General features: G+C 40.8%; 1 protein-coding gene across 1 annotated transcript in view; it reads right to left on the minus strand.

Annotated features, from left to right (window-relative positions):
- mllt10 (MLLT10 histone lysine methyltransferase DOT1L cofactor) overlaps window positions 1-15,280 on the minus strand; it is a 48,089-nt gene that overhangs the window by 14,863 nt on the left and 17,946 nt on the right. Inside the window, 5 exon segments of the mRNA XM_062441357.1 lie at window positions 3,190-3,687; window positions 4,472-4,690; window positions 5,508-5,844; window positions 6,146-6,241; window positions 15,102-15,195. Of these exon segments, the coding sequence (XP_062297341.1) occupies window positions 3,190-3,687; window positions 4,472-4,690; window positions 5,508-5,844; window positions 6,146-6,241; window positions 15,102-15,195 (1,244 nt within the window).

A 15,280-nucleotide genomic window follows, 5' to 3' on the forward strand; every position in this document is an offset into this window, starting at 1 on the left:
CACACACACACACACACACACACACACACACACACACACACACACACACACACACACACACTTCAAGAAAAGAGGGGGGAAAAGAAGTTAAAAGAAAAAATTAATAGATCCAAATTGTTAAGCACAATTTTAAAGGGTCCCAAAATATTTCCATTCATGAATTTCCACAAATGTTCTTCAATGTAGAAATGTGTTTTACTGGCACACAACAATGTGTTTTATCTACTAACTTAACCAATAAGGACAGAAGAGAGAACTTGCAAATGCAGGCTTCGGATTTTACCAATAAGACTTAATTTAGTATATAAATAAAAATCTGGCTCACTGAACATTTTGCTGATTTTTACAACTTCCCCTCCTCCCATGTGTTCAGAGAGAGTAAAACCAGACTGATGGTAATTATGAAGGGCAGAAGAAAAAAACCAAAACCGTACAGCTCAATAAATCTAAAAATGAAAGGTAAGCAAATAAATACATAAATAAACAATAATGAACATGCTTTTTTCCGATTTTTTCACTCTTACACACACACAGTCCTTCTGGCCTGAATAAATTCATGTCCACCCAACATCTTTCCTCCCCCACACAGTGCTCTACAAGCTCGTCCGTCCCATCAGTGACCCCACTGCCGTCAAACATTAACCTAGCCAAAATCTAACCCCTTGCCTCTCCCCACCCACCAACACATATCTATCAAGCTAACTATCTATCCATCAGCACAGTGGAGTCAGGAGACAGGATTGGGGGGCGGTGGGTGGTGGGGTGGGGGTGGTGTTGGATAAACGGCAAGATCCTCCCCATTGCTGCCCTGCATTAACCCTCAGCTAAATATTTACAGTAGGAAGAAGAACACATGATTCTCACACACGTAGAATGCACGGCCATACAGGTTTTTCCCCTATCTTCTTTCAGCAGCTGTGGTCAGAAATGCAGTCTGTGCTGCAGGGAAATGCACAAGCACCCAATACTGAAATGGACGTGGAATCACAAACTAAATTATCCTCAACCACCAGCACTGCAAAAAATTTAATTCAGAAGGCAAACAGAGCCAGTCTGACTCACTCCCTCCTACTCACTCAAAGCTTCTTAAATATAAAGTATTCACTGGGAAACCTTTGAAAGCTTAACTCAATATCAATATTTAGGGAAAAACTACTTGTGCTTGTAGTAGCAGCTCACCTGGCAGTCAATCTGACAACAGTCTCAACGTAAAAGACAGCCAAAAGTCTAATTGTTGTATTTGATGTTTAATATGATATCATGTGATTCTTCTCCCTAACAAATATAAAAATTGATAAAAATATATATGTAATAACAGATATTAGTAAATAATATCAGTCAATCAACCCCATTTAAACAGGGTAATGGCAGGTACCTGAGATAAAGGTGTAATATATCTACAAAATTACTAAATCATCATCAATCAAAAATTATTCCAACACACACTTCACAATATGCACAAAGCAAAATATAAAATTCCAAAAAACAAATGTTTTAATTACAATCAGCATAAAGTTGAACTGCAACTAAGAATGATATTGTTTCATTGATGATCTGCCTTATTTTCTCTATTAATTGTTTAACATAAAAATTAACAATTCAGGTAGCCTAAGGTGACATCATCAATTGTCTAATTTTGTCCAAATGACACTAAAAAGCCTAAAAGATGTTCTGCTCTTTATCAAACGAGACAAAGAAAAGCAGCAAGTCCTCACAACTGAGAAACACATCACTTCAACAATTAGTTGATTATCAATACAGTTATTTTCTGTCAATCGACTAATCAATAGAATAATTGTTAAATTAAACTCCAGCACTTACAGCCACGTCATTTTTCCTACAACAGGCTGAAGAAAAAACCTGGCTGATCCAGTCAGTCTGCTGTTGCACATATTCAATACAGATGTTGAAGGTTGAAGACATCATCCCAATGAAACACAATTCAACAATGTTATGAATAACTCTGAAATTATTAGTGTTGTTAAAAATATACTAATATTTTAGAATTAAAGTTAATCAGAAATCAATGATAGTATGAGCAAAAGACAAAGAGACACAAGGATCCTTTATGTCAGAGCTTCATGTGAAAATGTTTACAAAAGGTACTGAATCTGCGGTCAGTATTTGATCAGCTGATCCTGATGATCACTGATGATCACTGATGGATACTAGCCTGATCAGAGTATCTTTCATGGTTTTTATCAATTTGCATTTGGGTTTGAGACACACACACACACACACACACACACACACACACACACACACACACACACACACACACACACACACACACACACACACACACACACACACACACACACACACACACACACACACACACACACACACACACACACACTTGAGACTATGCAAACACTCTTAAACGTCAACTGCATAAAGCATCAACAGGTGAGGCGAGGTTCGGAGGAATGAGCAGAATGCAGGTAACAGAGAAGTGGCTGAGAGGCGGCACGGAGAAACAAAAGGGTGGTAATTCTGGAAGAAAGGGGAGATGTGGGATGTGTGGGCTGTACGGAGCCATTTCCATCAGCAGAGGGGAACTCCAAAGCATAAAGACAGTTGCCAAGCAACTGAACACGATGAGAAAAAAAAAAAGAAAGAAAAACATTCAGACCACTTCCACGTGTGTGAGCAAATAACACACACACACACACACACACACACACACACACACACACACACACACACACACACACACACACACACACGCACTCTGACATGTGCGCACACGCACAGACGGAGCCAATTACAAAGGTGTGTAAAATCTTTGCCATTTGTGATCAGTAATGTTGATTTCTTTTTCTACGATGGCAATTCAGATGTTTCTGTTTAATTCTTCAACATTAAGCAGCAAAGGAGTTGGATGTGAAGACAATGTAGCAGTGACAACACATATTTTCCTTGGATTGTTTGAATGAAAAGGTGAGCACGCTCTTTGTCTCACAGGCAGATAAATCTTGAACTAAACCAGGCCATGTCACTCTACCTGCCAACAACCATTTCTATCTACTCGCTACAGGTTAAACTTTATCAGTGTTTAACTAGTGGCTGAAGATAATTTCCTAAGTGGGACCTGAATTTATTTAGGTTGCTGTTTCCAGCAAACATGATGGCAGATCTGACTTGTGACATGGTTTGTTTTGTGCATTTACTTTGTGTCCTCCTCACCTGAACCAGTGGTTGTGGAGCTGCTGTTGCTTTGCAGGCTCCCATTCCTGAGGAGTGACGGGGACTTCTGAATCCCACCGCTGACACCCATGACCCCAAGCCCCCTCTCCCCTCCTACTCCCACTCCCACTCCCACTCCCACTCCTAATCCACTGCTGGAGACTAAGCCCGGCCGGCCTGAGAGTGCCGAGGATGAAGAGGACGAAGGGGAGGCGGTGGAGGAGGAGGAGGAGGTGTTGGCCGTGGAGGAGGTGGGGAGAGTCAGGGAGGGCGCTGGCTCTGAGGGCTTCACGTCTGTGGTGAAGCAAGGTCCGAATCTGTTTCGCCAGTTGCCTTTTTTTTTCTTCTTCACCCCGTCTTCCCCTCCTCCCGCCACTGCCGCTCCGATCACCGGTCCTGAGCTGGAGGGCTGGGGCCGTTTGTAGCCGGCGGACACACCGAGGCTTGTCGTCTCGCTGGCTGTGAGACTGTGGGAATTCTCATACAGCTTCCCGCCCACTGAAATAACAAGAAAGCAGAACTAAATATATTTAAGCATAAAGACTGTGGTTCTTTGGTGTTCTGTCGGCCTTAAAGCCGTCAGAGAACCGAGTGACGGAGCAAAGCACATCTTGCGACATGTCCGTTCTTTAGAAAAAAATAAGGATCTGCAACTAAGAATTACTTTCATTTATCTTCATAATCGCAATTTCCCAACCAAAAGCTCACATATTTTACTTGTTAATTTTGTCAAAGAGATAACAATATCAAAGTTCCTCATTTTATTAACATAAGAGTGCTATGAAAAAAAAGACATGCTCACAATTCAGAAGGTAAAACCAGAAAACTTTTGGCACTGGTATTTAAAAAGGACTGTTATTAATTTCCTGCTATCGACTATTCAATTAATTGACTAATCATTTCAGCTCTCTAGTACATGTCGGGTAATTAAATATGATAAATAAATACACAATATACAACTGCTAACTTGCTGACATTCTTTTCTTACAATCATGAGATGTCCTGATTTTTGGAGCTCCCATAATGCAACTTTAAAATGTTTCTTGGTATAAACGCTCACTGCATGGTAAATGTCCACAACTTTCAAACTCCTCAAATACAGTTTGTAACGCAGGCCTTGTAGTAGAAGTTTCCTCAGAACCGTAGAAGACTAAACCAACTGTTTTTGTTTTTATATTCAAACTTTGTAGTGTCCCTTTAACAATTCAACTTTCAGTCTGAAAACATAATTAATTCCAACAACTGTACATAACATAAGTCATAAATGATAAATGTCAGTCACCTGCGGAAGCTGTAGTGGCGGACACAAGAGAACCAAACAGTGTCGTAGTTCCTTCTGAAACTCCGCCCTCCGAGCTAGGTTTCACAAGGCAGCTGCTAAAAGACGGCGGGGAGGAGAAGGTGGTCCCACCCCCAGGACGCAACGATGAATCGGAGAAACTTAGAAAATCTGAGGACGAAGGAGCAGAGGGCGTCTTGCTGGCACTGGTCAACAGCAGGCCTGGGGAAAAAAAGGGAAGACAGAGACAAGAGGAAAAGAGAGAAAGTAATAAACATGAGATGAAGAAGCAAGAGAGGATATATATATATATATATTAAACAGAGCGAGAGAGCGACAGTGCAAGAGAGACAGAGAGAGAGAAACAGACATCAACACTGTGAAAGTTTCCATACTGCTCTCCTTTCCATCATCATGGGAGCAGCAGAAACAAGATAACCAAAATAAGCATTTAATCTGCGCTCTATCTGCTGCACAGTCAGGCCTCCTTCATCATGCAGTCCTCCCGTATGACAGAGCACACAAATTAATGAATCCACACGCACACGGACGCCATTTTCCCACTTGACACGCACAAACAAACACACACCTGACGAGCGCTTCAAGGTTCTGAAAACATGGGAGCTCAGTGTGAGCATGTAGACTCCTTTCAGGTCCTGACCTCCCCACATGTTCTTTCTGTCTGTGTTTGTGTGTGCTGGTCTTTTCCCAGACAGGGCCCCAGATTACAGGAGCCAGAGGCCGGTCGAGACGAAACACTGTTATCACGGCCACACACACAAAAGTCTGGTGTCTGGCCAAAATCCAGCCGCACAACGCACACACATAAAAACACATGAATCACACTCTTACTTGGGTTTTAATAAGGTTGCAGTAATTTCAGTTGTGCTGCACTTGCAGTTTTGTTTTTTTTTCCCGGGTGGGTGGGCAGAGCAGTAACACATGATTTGTCAATGCGTTTTTATTTTTCTAACTGCGGGGTTAATTCCCAGTTGAGGGAAAAATTAACATACGGGACCATTTGCAATCATTAATTCACCTTGGTGGAAAGGCCCTGTGGAAGCAGAGGCAGATGTGGAGGAGGTTGCCATGGTGACCACGGCAGAGGGGAGGGGTTTCCCTGAGGAGGTGAGGGACTTGCGGCCGCCCCTCGTTCCCACCACGTGACTTCCGCCGCTGTTCTTCTTGTTCTTCGCCTCAGACGCCGCCTTCCCAGCGTCCGCAGCCAGGCCGTCCTTGGAGCTCCCGACGGAGAGAGCGGACGACACTTCCTGAAAGTTTGCGGTGGTGAAGCGAGCGCTGCCGTCGTCCAGTCGCTTCTGTGAGGATGTGGGAAGAGAGGGGACCCCTGGCCCTGAGCTGCTGCTGTTATAGGCCTGGAGGAGGAAGGTGAAAAGGGAGGAACAATGTTGAAAAAAAAATGTGTTGGTTGAAAGGAAAGGGGAGGACCGGAACAAGGAAAAAAATTATCGAAACAAGCCTATTGAGAAAGGGAGGACCGGAAATACGAGATAGGTCAACAGGAGGACAGGCAGTGTGAGGGACACATAAAAACGAACAACACAGGTAAAACAAGGTAAAAAAAAACACACGTCTGACACTGTAGCTTTAATATTTAACCAGCTCTGTCACAAATGACCAAAAACAGTGGAGTGCTGAGTGGAGGACTGCCCTCACCTTGTCTGGGACCATGATGTTCGGAAGGACGAGGGAGGGTGACATGTCCATGGTCTTCTTGTGTTTCGGTTTGTGCCTGTCTCGTTCCTTGTGTTTCTGAGTATGGAGAGTAGAAAAAAAAAAAGAAAAAGAAAAGAGAAACAGATGGGTTAGGCTGCCCGAGACATGAGTGCAGGGAGGAGAGAAATAAAGACAAACACAGAGAGGAAAACAGACCTCCTACAACCCGTGTGTTATAACCCTCTGCATTTCAGGAACATTGAGAAAACGGTCAACATGGCAACAGAAAAAAAAATGGATGTGCATATGAACTACTGGATTATATATGCAAGTGTTCTGGGGAAGATTAGAGCCAAAGAGATGGCAAAAATAAAAATAAACAAAGGTATGAAATAGGATATAAGAACAGAGGAGGAGTGTGTGCATGTGTGTTTGAGTGAGAGAAAGAGGGAACATTGCATTTCAAAGGCTCAGTCTGAGATGAAAGCTTGGAGATCTACAAACACAAAGAGAGTGATGGAAGAGATAAAAATAAAAAGGGGCAGGAAGCAACAGGAATTCAGCACGCTGCAGTTTAGAGCAGTGTGTCTAAGTGCCTCGTGCCGAAACGCACAAGGTCTCATCATTTCATCCAATCATATCCTCCTTCTTGGACCATCACAGCTCAATTTACACCCTCTCTCACACACACGCCCCGCCACCCTCCTCTCGCACCCCTGAGGTGGCGACTGGGTGCCGGCGCATTTACACCTCACATGAACGCCCCACACCCTGACACCTCTCTGCACGTGTGTGTGCAGGCAGACAGGTGCACGTACACTAACACAGACTTTTTACACGGACACTTGCATGCATGCAGGCGCGCGTGCGCACACACACGCACGCACACGCTCAAAGAAAGGCAGTGAGAATATGCAGCGATCCTGAGAGACAACATGGGACTCAACATCCTCGTGATGCTCTGTGTCATGACAACTCTGAACCACTAGAAACCGCCCCTCCCCCCTCGCCCTCCCCAGGGGTTTCGTTGAGAAATGATTGCATGGCGGCTGGTGACAGTTTAGCCAGACTTCCTCTACGAGTGGCAGTTAACAGACATCACCAGCCAAATCAGGAGATACCAGCTCCACTGTAGACCTGCCTGCATGCTGGCTTCCGCTAATGCTAATGCTTTTATGTATTGGTGGATACAACTTTAAACTAGAGCAGCATGTAACCATTTTCATTAGCTTATAATGACTTAACATAGTTTCCCCCTTTATTTACCTTTAAGTAGTAAGTAATAAAAGTTAAAATATTTTTCACACTGTGTATCAACTGTTTTTTTTTTTTTTAATCATTCCATTAAATAGAAATATTATAAATGTCTCATGCATTATTTTATAGAAATGTCTACTAAATTTAGATGATTTCATTAGTTTCTTTGGAAGCATAGAACAAAGTTCAGCTGCACAGTAACAGTTTGTGATGACTGACCTTCCATCAGGCCGCTGTGTGTTATCATTTTGAGTCATCAAGTACCGGTTATTCATTAAAAGTATAAAATGTCAGAAAATGGTGAAAGATGGCAAACAGTCATAATTTTCCAGAGGCCAAGGTGGTGTCTTTAAATGGCTTGTTTTGTCTAAAAAAAAGTTAAATTTTAATGACACAAATAAAGAAAAGCTATAAAGCCTCACATTTAAGAAGCTGGAACCTGCAAATGTTTTCCAATTTTGCTTATAAAATACCTTAAAATTGTTGGTTTATTTTCCTGTTCATCAATTAAGAAATTGCTTTAACACTTTGTTTTAACAGCAGTGCCTACTTGAGATAAAGGCTACAAAAAGCTGATAACCCAAGACAAACACAAGATAGCGAGGGGGGATTTTACAAAGCGACCAATACAATTTGACAACACCTCAAAAACAAAGTTAAAATGATACCAGAGAAATAGAGAGGGTGAGTGAGAGAGACAGAGAGGTAAATTCTTTGGGATTCCCTTGTTGGTTTTCATTAACATTCCAGAGGTATGTGTTGATGGACAGCGGCTGAGCTGAGAGGGTCGGATCACACACACACACACACACACACACACACACACACACACACACACACACACACACACACACACACACACACACACACACACACACACACACACACACACACACACACACACACACACACACACACACACACACACACACACACACACACACACACACTCTCTGAAGGACCCAAAGCACTGGGCGTGGGAAACATAACACGCACACAATGTACCCCTGACACACCCTTATCAATCAGGTCAATTGATTATACAGGCAGAGACAAAGACTTTTAGCGTGTCCTCTCCCTTCTTTCTGTGCTGCTGACCATTTGCAGCACCATCATTTGACATGTCCAAGTGCTCTTTGAGACTGTGTGAGGTAAATATGAGTGGTGGCAGAGGATGAGGTCCACGTCTATTTATCAAGTAAGACCCGAACAATGAGTGATACAACAGTGGGTTGAAATCCTCTCTGTCTATGTCGAATACAGATCATGAGGACCATTACAAGAGAAACAAGATTCCTCTACGCCGGCCCACCAAATATGCGCCCGGCCATTTTCCCAGCTTCTGAACACATCTGTATCGTGATCGTTGCATTTGTTTTTAATAAAACTTAATGGCTGGGTTCATTTAGGTATCAATTAATCTGCCAATTTTGTCAATAACATTGTTGAAATTAGGGGATAAATTAAAACCCCAAAACATTTCACTTATAAAAACAGAGAAAAGCAGCAACCACATTCACGAAGCTGCAACCACAGAATGTTTCAACATTTTTGATTGATCGATGACGTAATTCATAAATGATCTATGCAGCAGCTGAATAATTCTCATGATGTTCCCTTCATGTAACTTTAATATATGAGCAATTTCAAAATTCAGACACATTTATAAAACCCTCAAATGTAGCCAACAGTGCAAACTGATCAATTAATCTGACATTTTTTTCTAAATTGTTTTGTCTATGAAATGTCAGCAAATATTGAAATATGTCTGTTATAATTTCCCACAGCACGAGTTGATGTCCTCAAATGTCACTTCATCATGTTTGAAAAAGAAAAACATCAAATTATCACATTTGAGAAGCTGGAACCAGCAAATATTTGTTTTCATTTTTTGTTTATTAGTTGTTTTTTACGACAATTTGTTTATAAAAACAGATGCTAGTTAATATTCAAACCGTAATAATCTATTAATAACTCAAATAAAAAAATATGTACCGATGATGGACAATGTATTGCCTGTTAATTTGATAAAGAATGTATTATTAACACTATATAATTCAACACAATGGCCTCAGGAGGAAGAGGAGAGGGTGAAGACAGAGGAGAGAGCGAGGGAAGACGGGGAGAGGAACAGGAAGTAAGGGGGAAAATAATCCGCCCTGGCCTGGCAGGAATTCCCCTGTGCAGTTTCCTGCAGGATCTCTGACCAGCCATTGTGTATGTATGGATGTGTGTGTGTGTATGTGTGCGTTTCCTGCGGGCCTTTTCCAAGCGGTCGGAGTCGGGGATCTTTTAGCCCCTGCTGTAGTTTGACTGCAGGGTCTAATATGAGGTGGGTATACATCTGAGCCTCCGAACCACATAATAAATGCATGTGTGGACGGACACACACACACACACACAATCCACATTCCAGGGTCAGAGATCAGTGGGCACAGATGTGTGTGTGTGTGTGTGTGTGTGTGTGTGTGTGTGTGTGTGTGTGTGTGTGTCGGGGGGTGGGGGAATTAGGCAGTATTAACAAAAGCCAGGGCAGTTGGTTTGAATAGTATGTGGACAAATACCCACACAATCATCCTGAAGCTGGCACAGTCACACACAATGACCAACCAGACTGATAAAATGTCCTACAACAGGCTAAATTCTCAATTTGGATTCCACTAATTACTTTTGTAAATGAAAACAATGAAAAATGTATTGTGTTCTTTCATGCCTCTATCGCCCTGCAAAAAGAAAACAATTAACTAACTGCAACTGCAAAAAAAGACCCCAAAAAAGAGCGGGAAAAGACTCAAAGCATCAAAAGGCTTTTTGGCACAGCATCATTAACAAAATCTCGACTGAGCTGTCTGCATAAACAGAGGTTTTAAAAATAAACACAACATCTCATTAGAATATGAGCACCTCATTCAGTGGAAGTGGAGCAATTACTTGTTACGCCATTAAGCTGACACAAACAAACTTGATAGAAAAGGAGCTGACTTCCTCTCATTTTATAATGGCGGAGCCGACTTCAGAGACACTTTCAAAAAGCATCCTTTCAATCTTCCTTCCTCGTTCTTAGAAGCTAACAAAATGTCACGCTGCACCCCCAAAATCATTCATCAATTAAACATCTTATTTATTGCACTATGGTATTATTTTATACTCATAATGATTAAAACAAATTATTTAGCAGATGTCAGAGATGTGTGATGGTAACATGCAGCCCAGTCAAAGCCCATCTTTGCTTTATTTTAACTGCCATCAACACTGTTAGTTGTTCTACTGATGTGCTATAAACAGATTTTAGCCAAAACTTGTGGAAATAAAGCATGTGTTGAAAACATGCTGCCAATATACTTCTAGTGTTGAATTTTTTTTTTAGCTAAAAAATAACAGAGCCAGCTTTACTACTTCAAATTCAATTCCAAAGAACTATGACTGTATTTGTTACTTTTTTAAAATCAAATATATCCTTTCTAAATTAAACTGGATTTTTTTCAAACACTGATTCTACTGTGATTCACCTTCAATGAACAACAGTAGAAAGTTGTTTGTTAATAAAGAGGAAAATGTCCCTTGACTGTAACATTTTCACACAGTTTCACACATGTAGACAAACAAAAGCACTGCTGCACATGTCTGAGTATGTTACATTCTTGCTGTAGCGCATTTTATCGAATGAGCGTCCTTTGTTTGCTGTAATGCACTTTGTGACAACCCTGTTTGTTATTATAAGTGCTCCATTAAACTGACTTCACAAAGATATTTAGATCTTCTTCAGTGGTCTCTACCCCCTGAAAGAGAGTGAAGTTGGATGCATTTTCAGAGCGGTCTAAAAAGGACACATTGTTGGGAAGTCTGGTGGAGAGAATCAATGACAGTGAACAGAAAACTACACACTCTCTACAACAGCTCGACTGTAAAGGGACAGTTGTATGTGTTTAATTTAGCACATTACGTCCAGCTATGTTGTGTTGAATATCTGTTACAAACCTACAGAGGAATCAGAGGCAGCATCAACCATCAGAAACATTCATGACTAATGGAACATCGTTTTTTTTTTTTTTTGGAGAATCATACGTTTAATTCAACCGTGTACTTCGGGGCAAATTCAGTTTGCTCTCTGCCCTCTGTTCTGAAAAACAAAAAGTGGAACAGATGACTTGACACCGCCTGTAAATTCTGATTTTACGCAGCCTGTGATTACATGTTCTGCAAACAGGCGTGACTGATTAACTCACACTAATGTAGCATTCATTAGAGGCTGCGATTGCTGGTGGGTGTAGGTGGGCTGCAGTCATATTAGCTGCTAAAAGCCAATCCAAATACTGCTGGGTCTATGAAATACAATTTCAGCACACACTTGGACATCACATTTAAGGACTTCTGTGATTTTCAATGCCTTGTTACAGGAAATTAAAGAAAATATTGTATTTATACTACCAACTTTGGCAGGATATTAGTCATATTTTATACTTTAAAAACTGCTCCTCATTCTGAAGTCCACAGAAAAGAGGCTAAAATTAGACCCAAAAATAACTTTTTTTTAAAAAATCAAACAAACTTAATAAACTAAAATGAGCTGACTGAACTCAAAGACAACTCAAAATTAAAAAAACAGTCAAAAGACATTGTCATGAGCATTGGTTACAAAAAATGGTGATTATAGGAATAAACTTTAGGGTCAGAAATGTGTGGTGGTTCAAACTATTATCAAAAGTAACCACTAAGTGAACGCAGGTGTGTTTAAACCATTAATATACTACACAAAAGGTAAAAATAAAGACACCCACAACAAGAAGTTGTTTTTTAAACTGCTTTGCCAAAACTAAGATCTACAGAGGCATCCTGGGACAGTTTCGAGGGGCCTTAGCAATCGATCTCAGCCAGAGCCAGCTTGCACTTGCTCATAGTGCACGTAGCCATGGTGATAAACAACTACATCCTCAAATTACAGCCAGATTACCTCCAGGCATAGATCAAGGCCTGTGTTTATCCAGCCTGTATTCAAAAGTACAGATTTAAGACCAGAGGCTGTTTGTTTTGGCATTTTATGTAAAACTGACTCCCAGAGGCAGCATGGCACACCGGGGGATAAATACTCCTCTTAACGTCTTTTGGACTTTGGCCTCACATAAAGTCATAGAGCTCTTTGAAGGAAAAAAAAAAAATCTAAATTGGGATTTAAATATGAGTTTATAATTTACTATTCATACTGATGTGCACAGGAAATGTCTTTGTAACATTTGGATTATTATTCCAATTTACCAAAAAATATAGATTATGGTTAACTTGTAGCACTATAAAAGTCTCAACATCTGGGTTCCTTATCTACGAAACTATTTTTGTAGGATAGATTCCAATGCTATTGTTATGCAACAAGTTTTGCTAAGCATTGTCACAGATGATGCTCCAAACCAGACGTCGCTGTGTGCAACAAACACCGATTAGAAAAGCATTTACACTTCTCAGAAATAAGGGGAAAATTATTCATACATATAATAGATTAAATCTATAGTCTAAGAGAAATTTCACTGTAGTCCAGACGACACAACAATCTAAGTTTAAAATTACATTTGGCAACTGACTGAGTCCAGTCAAATACCATTACATGGCGTAAACATCCATCAAGTGGTGTTTGTATGAAACCCACTCTGCTAACAACATGCTTTTTTCATATCATTGATTCCCTCTCGTACATTCCTGTCATCCATACAATCCCGGCTTAATGACATTATGCCCCAGCATCCAAAGCCATTCATACACGATCAATATGACAGCATGAGTCTTTCCATCAGCGTTTGTTAACATTGCAAAATGTCATCGGTGTGTGCGTTTTCACCATAAAGCCTGCCCTGTCTCTCCATCCTACCACTGCTACAGAAATCAGTCTGTCACGTTCTTGGCTTTCATATTTACGTCCTTCCCCGTACTGATGCTGTGTGTGTACACGCATTGATGTATTAAAGGTTGTTAACCAGAGGTGGAACAAAACCTGGAGCACAACAGGAGGTCTCTTCAGTCAATGTATGAAAACATATCTCCTCTGTATCTCCAGGAGATGTGCTGTGTGTTTGTGTCCACCTTTCACATTCCTATCTTATCTGACTGAATTCTGCTTGACAGTAGTCATTTATCTACCTTTCAAGTTTGCTTTATCAAAGATTAAAGCACGGCCAGATTTGTAAACCTGAGAAGTTGTCCAGGAGGAAATGTGTACATTGAACATATTATATGTATGTAAAATCACTGTCTGAAATCAGTGATGCCTGAGAACTTTATGCCCCGCTTCATGCTAATTGTATCGTCAGAGCAGGTGGTGTAACGCACTGTGATCATGGATGAGAAAGCAGTAATCTTTCATTTAGGCGTGAACGTCTACTGTATATCAAAAAATAACAATACAAAAAAAGATTGATTTTCTCTCTTTTTTTTGTTAATATTTATATTTTCCAATTCATAATTATTGCTCTACTTTATAGCTCTATACTATCTTGAAAAAGGGTCGAAAAAGCAAATATCTGATTATTATTTAAACCATATGTTCAGTTTAACTACTACACCTGCTGACCAAACATTCAAAAAGGTTAACTAACAGGTCAGTTGGAAACTTAAGAAACAAATCATTGCAATTGTATTTTTCAAAGAATTTGAAACACATAAATAATGATTAGCCCTGTTTGACCTTGCAGAGAAAACCAGACTCAAAGGACCCCGTTCAGCACCTGCAAACACAACCCCAAGTACCCAGTCTGGGTTTAGGACCAATACATGAGGGAGAAAAGGGGAAGATGAGCCACTGTCTGAGAGATTAAAGGGATCAGGAAGGGAGGAAGAATAAGAGGGGTAGATGCAGGGTAAAGTACAGGTGGAAGAGAGTCAAGAAGTGGGGTGATGAATGGATTGGTCCAGTGAAAGAGGAAGCAGATGGGAGAGAAAGATAGATGGAGGGAGAGAGGGCAAGGGCCAAACAGAGAGAGGAAGTTGACTGACAGAGGGAGAGGGCTGAGTAGGAAAGAGGAACGGTTTGGGGAAAAAGACAGAGGAGGATGAGAGGAGGGAGAGCGAGAGAGAAGAGATATTGAGGGGAAGAATGGGGATGAAGGGAGGAAGAGAGAGAGAGGAAAGGGAAGAGATGAACAATGGTGAGTCATCTATCAGAGGCAAAACATTTTTACAAGATGCACAGTGTTTCTTACTGTGTTACAGGTAAATCAATATGTGAGTGTTACACATAAATCCTTTTCCAAATTGTTAACAGTCACGCCTCCTTCATGCATACAGTCACATGCAGCAAACACTGTAGCTACTACAAGCCCTCGATGCACACACAGCAGTCTGAGTGACTTTGACTAAACAAAACTGAGATTAGTGCTCAATTCCACAGACAGTGACAGACAGTGTATACATGAGCCCAATACGAGTTAGTGAGAGAGACCTGTCAAGTGCTAGGAACAAAATAATAAACATATGTATTCAAAGTAATTACAAAAACACAAGCTGTCTCCTTCATAAACTACCGGAGTCAATGATTAATCACTTTAAACAAATCAAAACACAAACCTAATCAAATTTGTTCAGAAAAAGGTTGAGACCATTTTTTCCCCCAGTTAAGATTAATTACAGTCTAGTGGTGTGTGAAGTTGTAGTTTTGAACGCCTTAAGGCAGGTTATGTGTAGAGTATAAGTATAACTCATTTAAGGGGACACTTACCAGTTTGCTGTGGTGGTATTTGCAATATCCACAGTACTTTACATTGTCTGCATCCGATCCTTGTTCCTCACATAACAGCCCTGCAAACTGGGCACTGTGGCCGAGAGTGGCGGACAGAACAATTAAAGGGATGTGAAAAGAAAGAAAAAAGAAAAAAAGAGAGAGAGAACATTAATTGT

This window comes from Scomber scombrus, chromosome 20 (genome assembly GCF_963691925.1).
Source record: "Scomber scombrus chromosome 20, fScoSco1.1, whole genome shotgun sequence".
NCBI classification, from domain to species: Eukaryota; Metazoa; Chordata; class Actinopteri; order Scombriformes; family Scombridae; genus Scomber; species Scomber scombrus.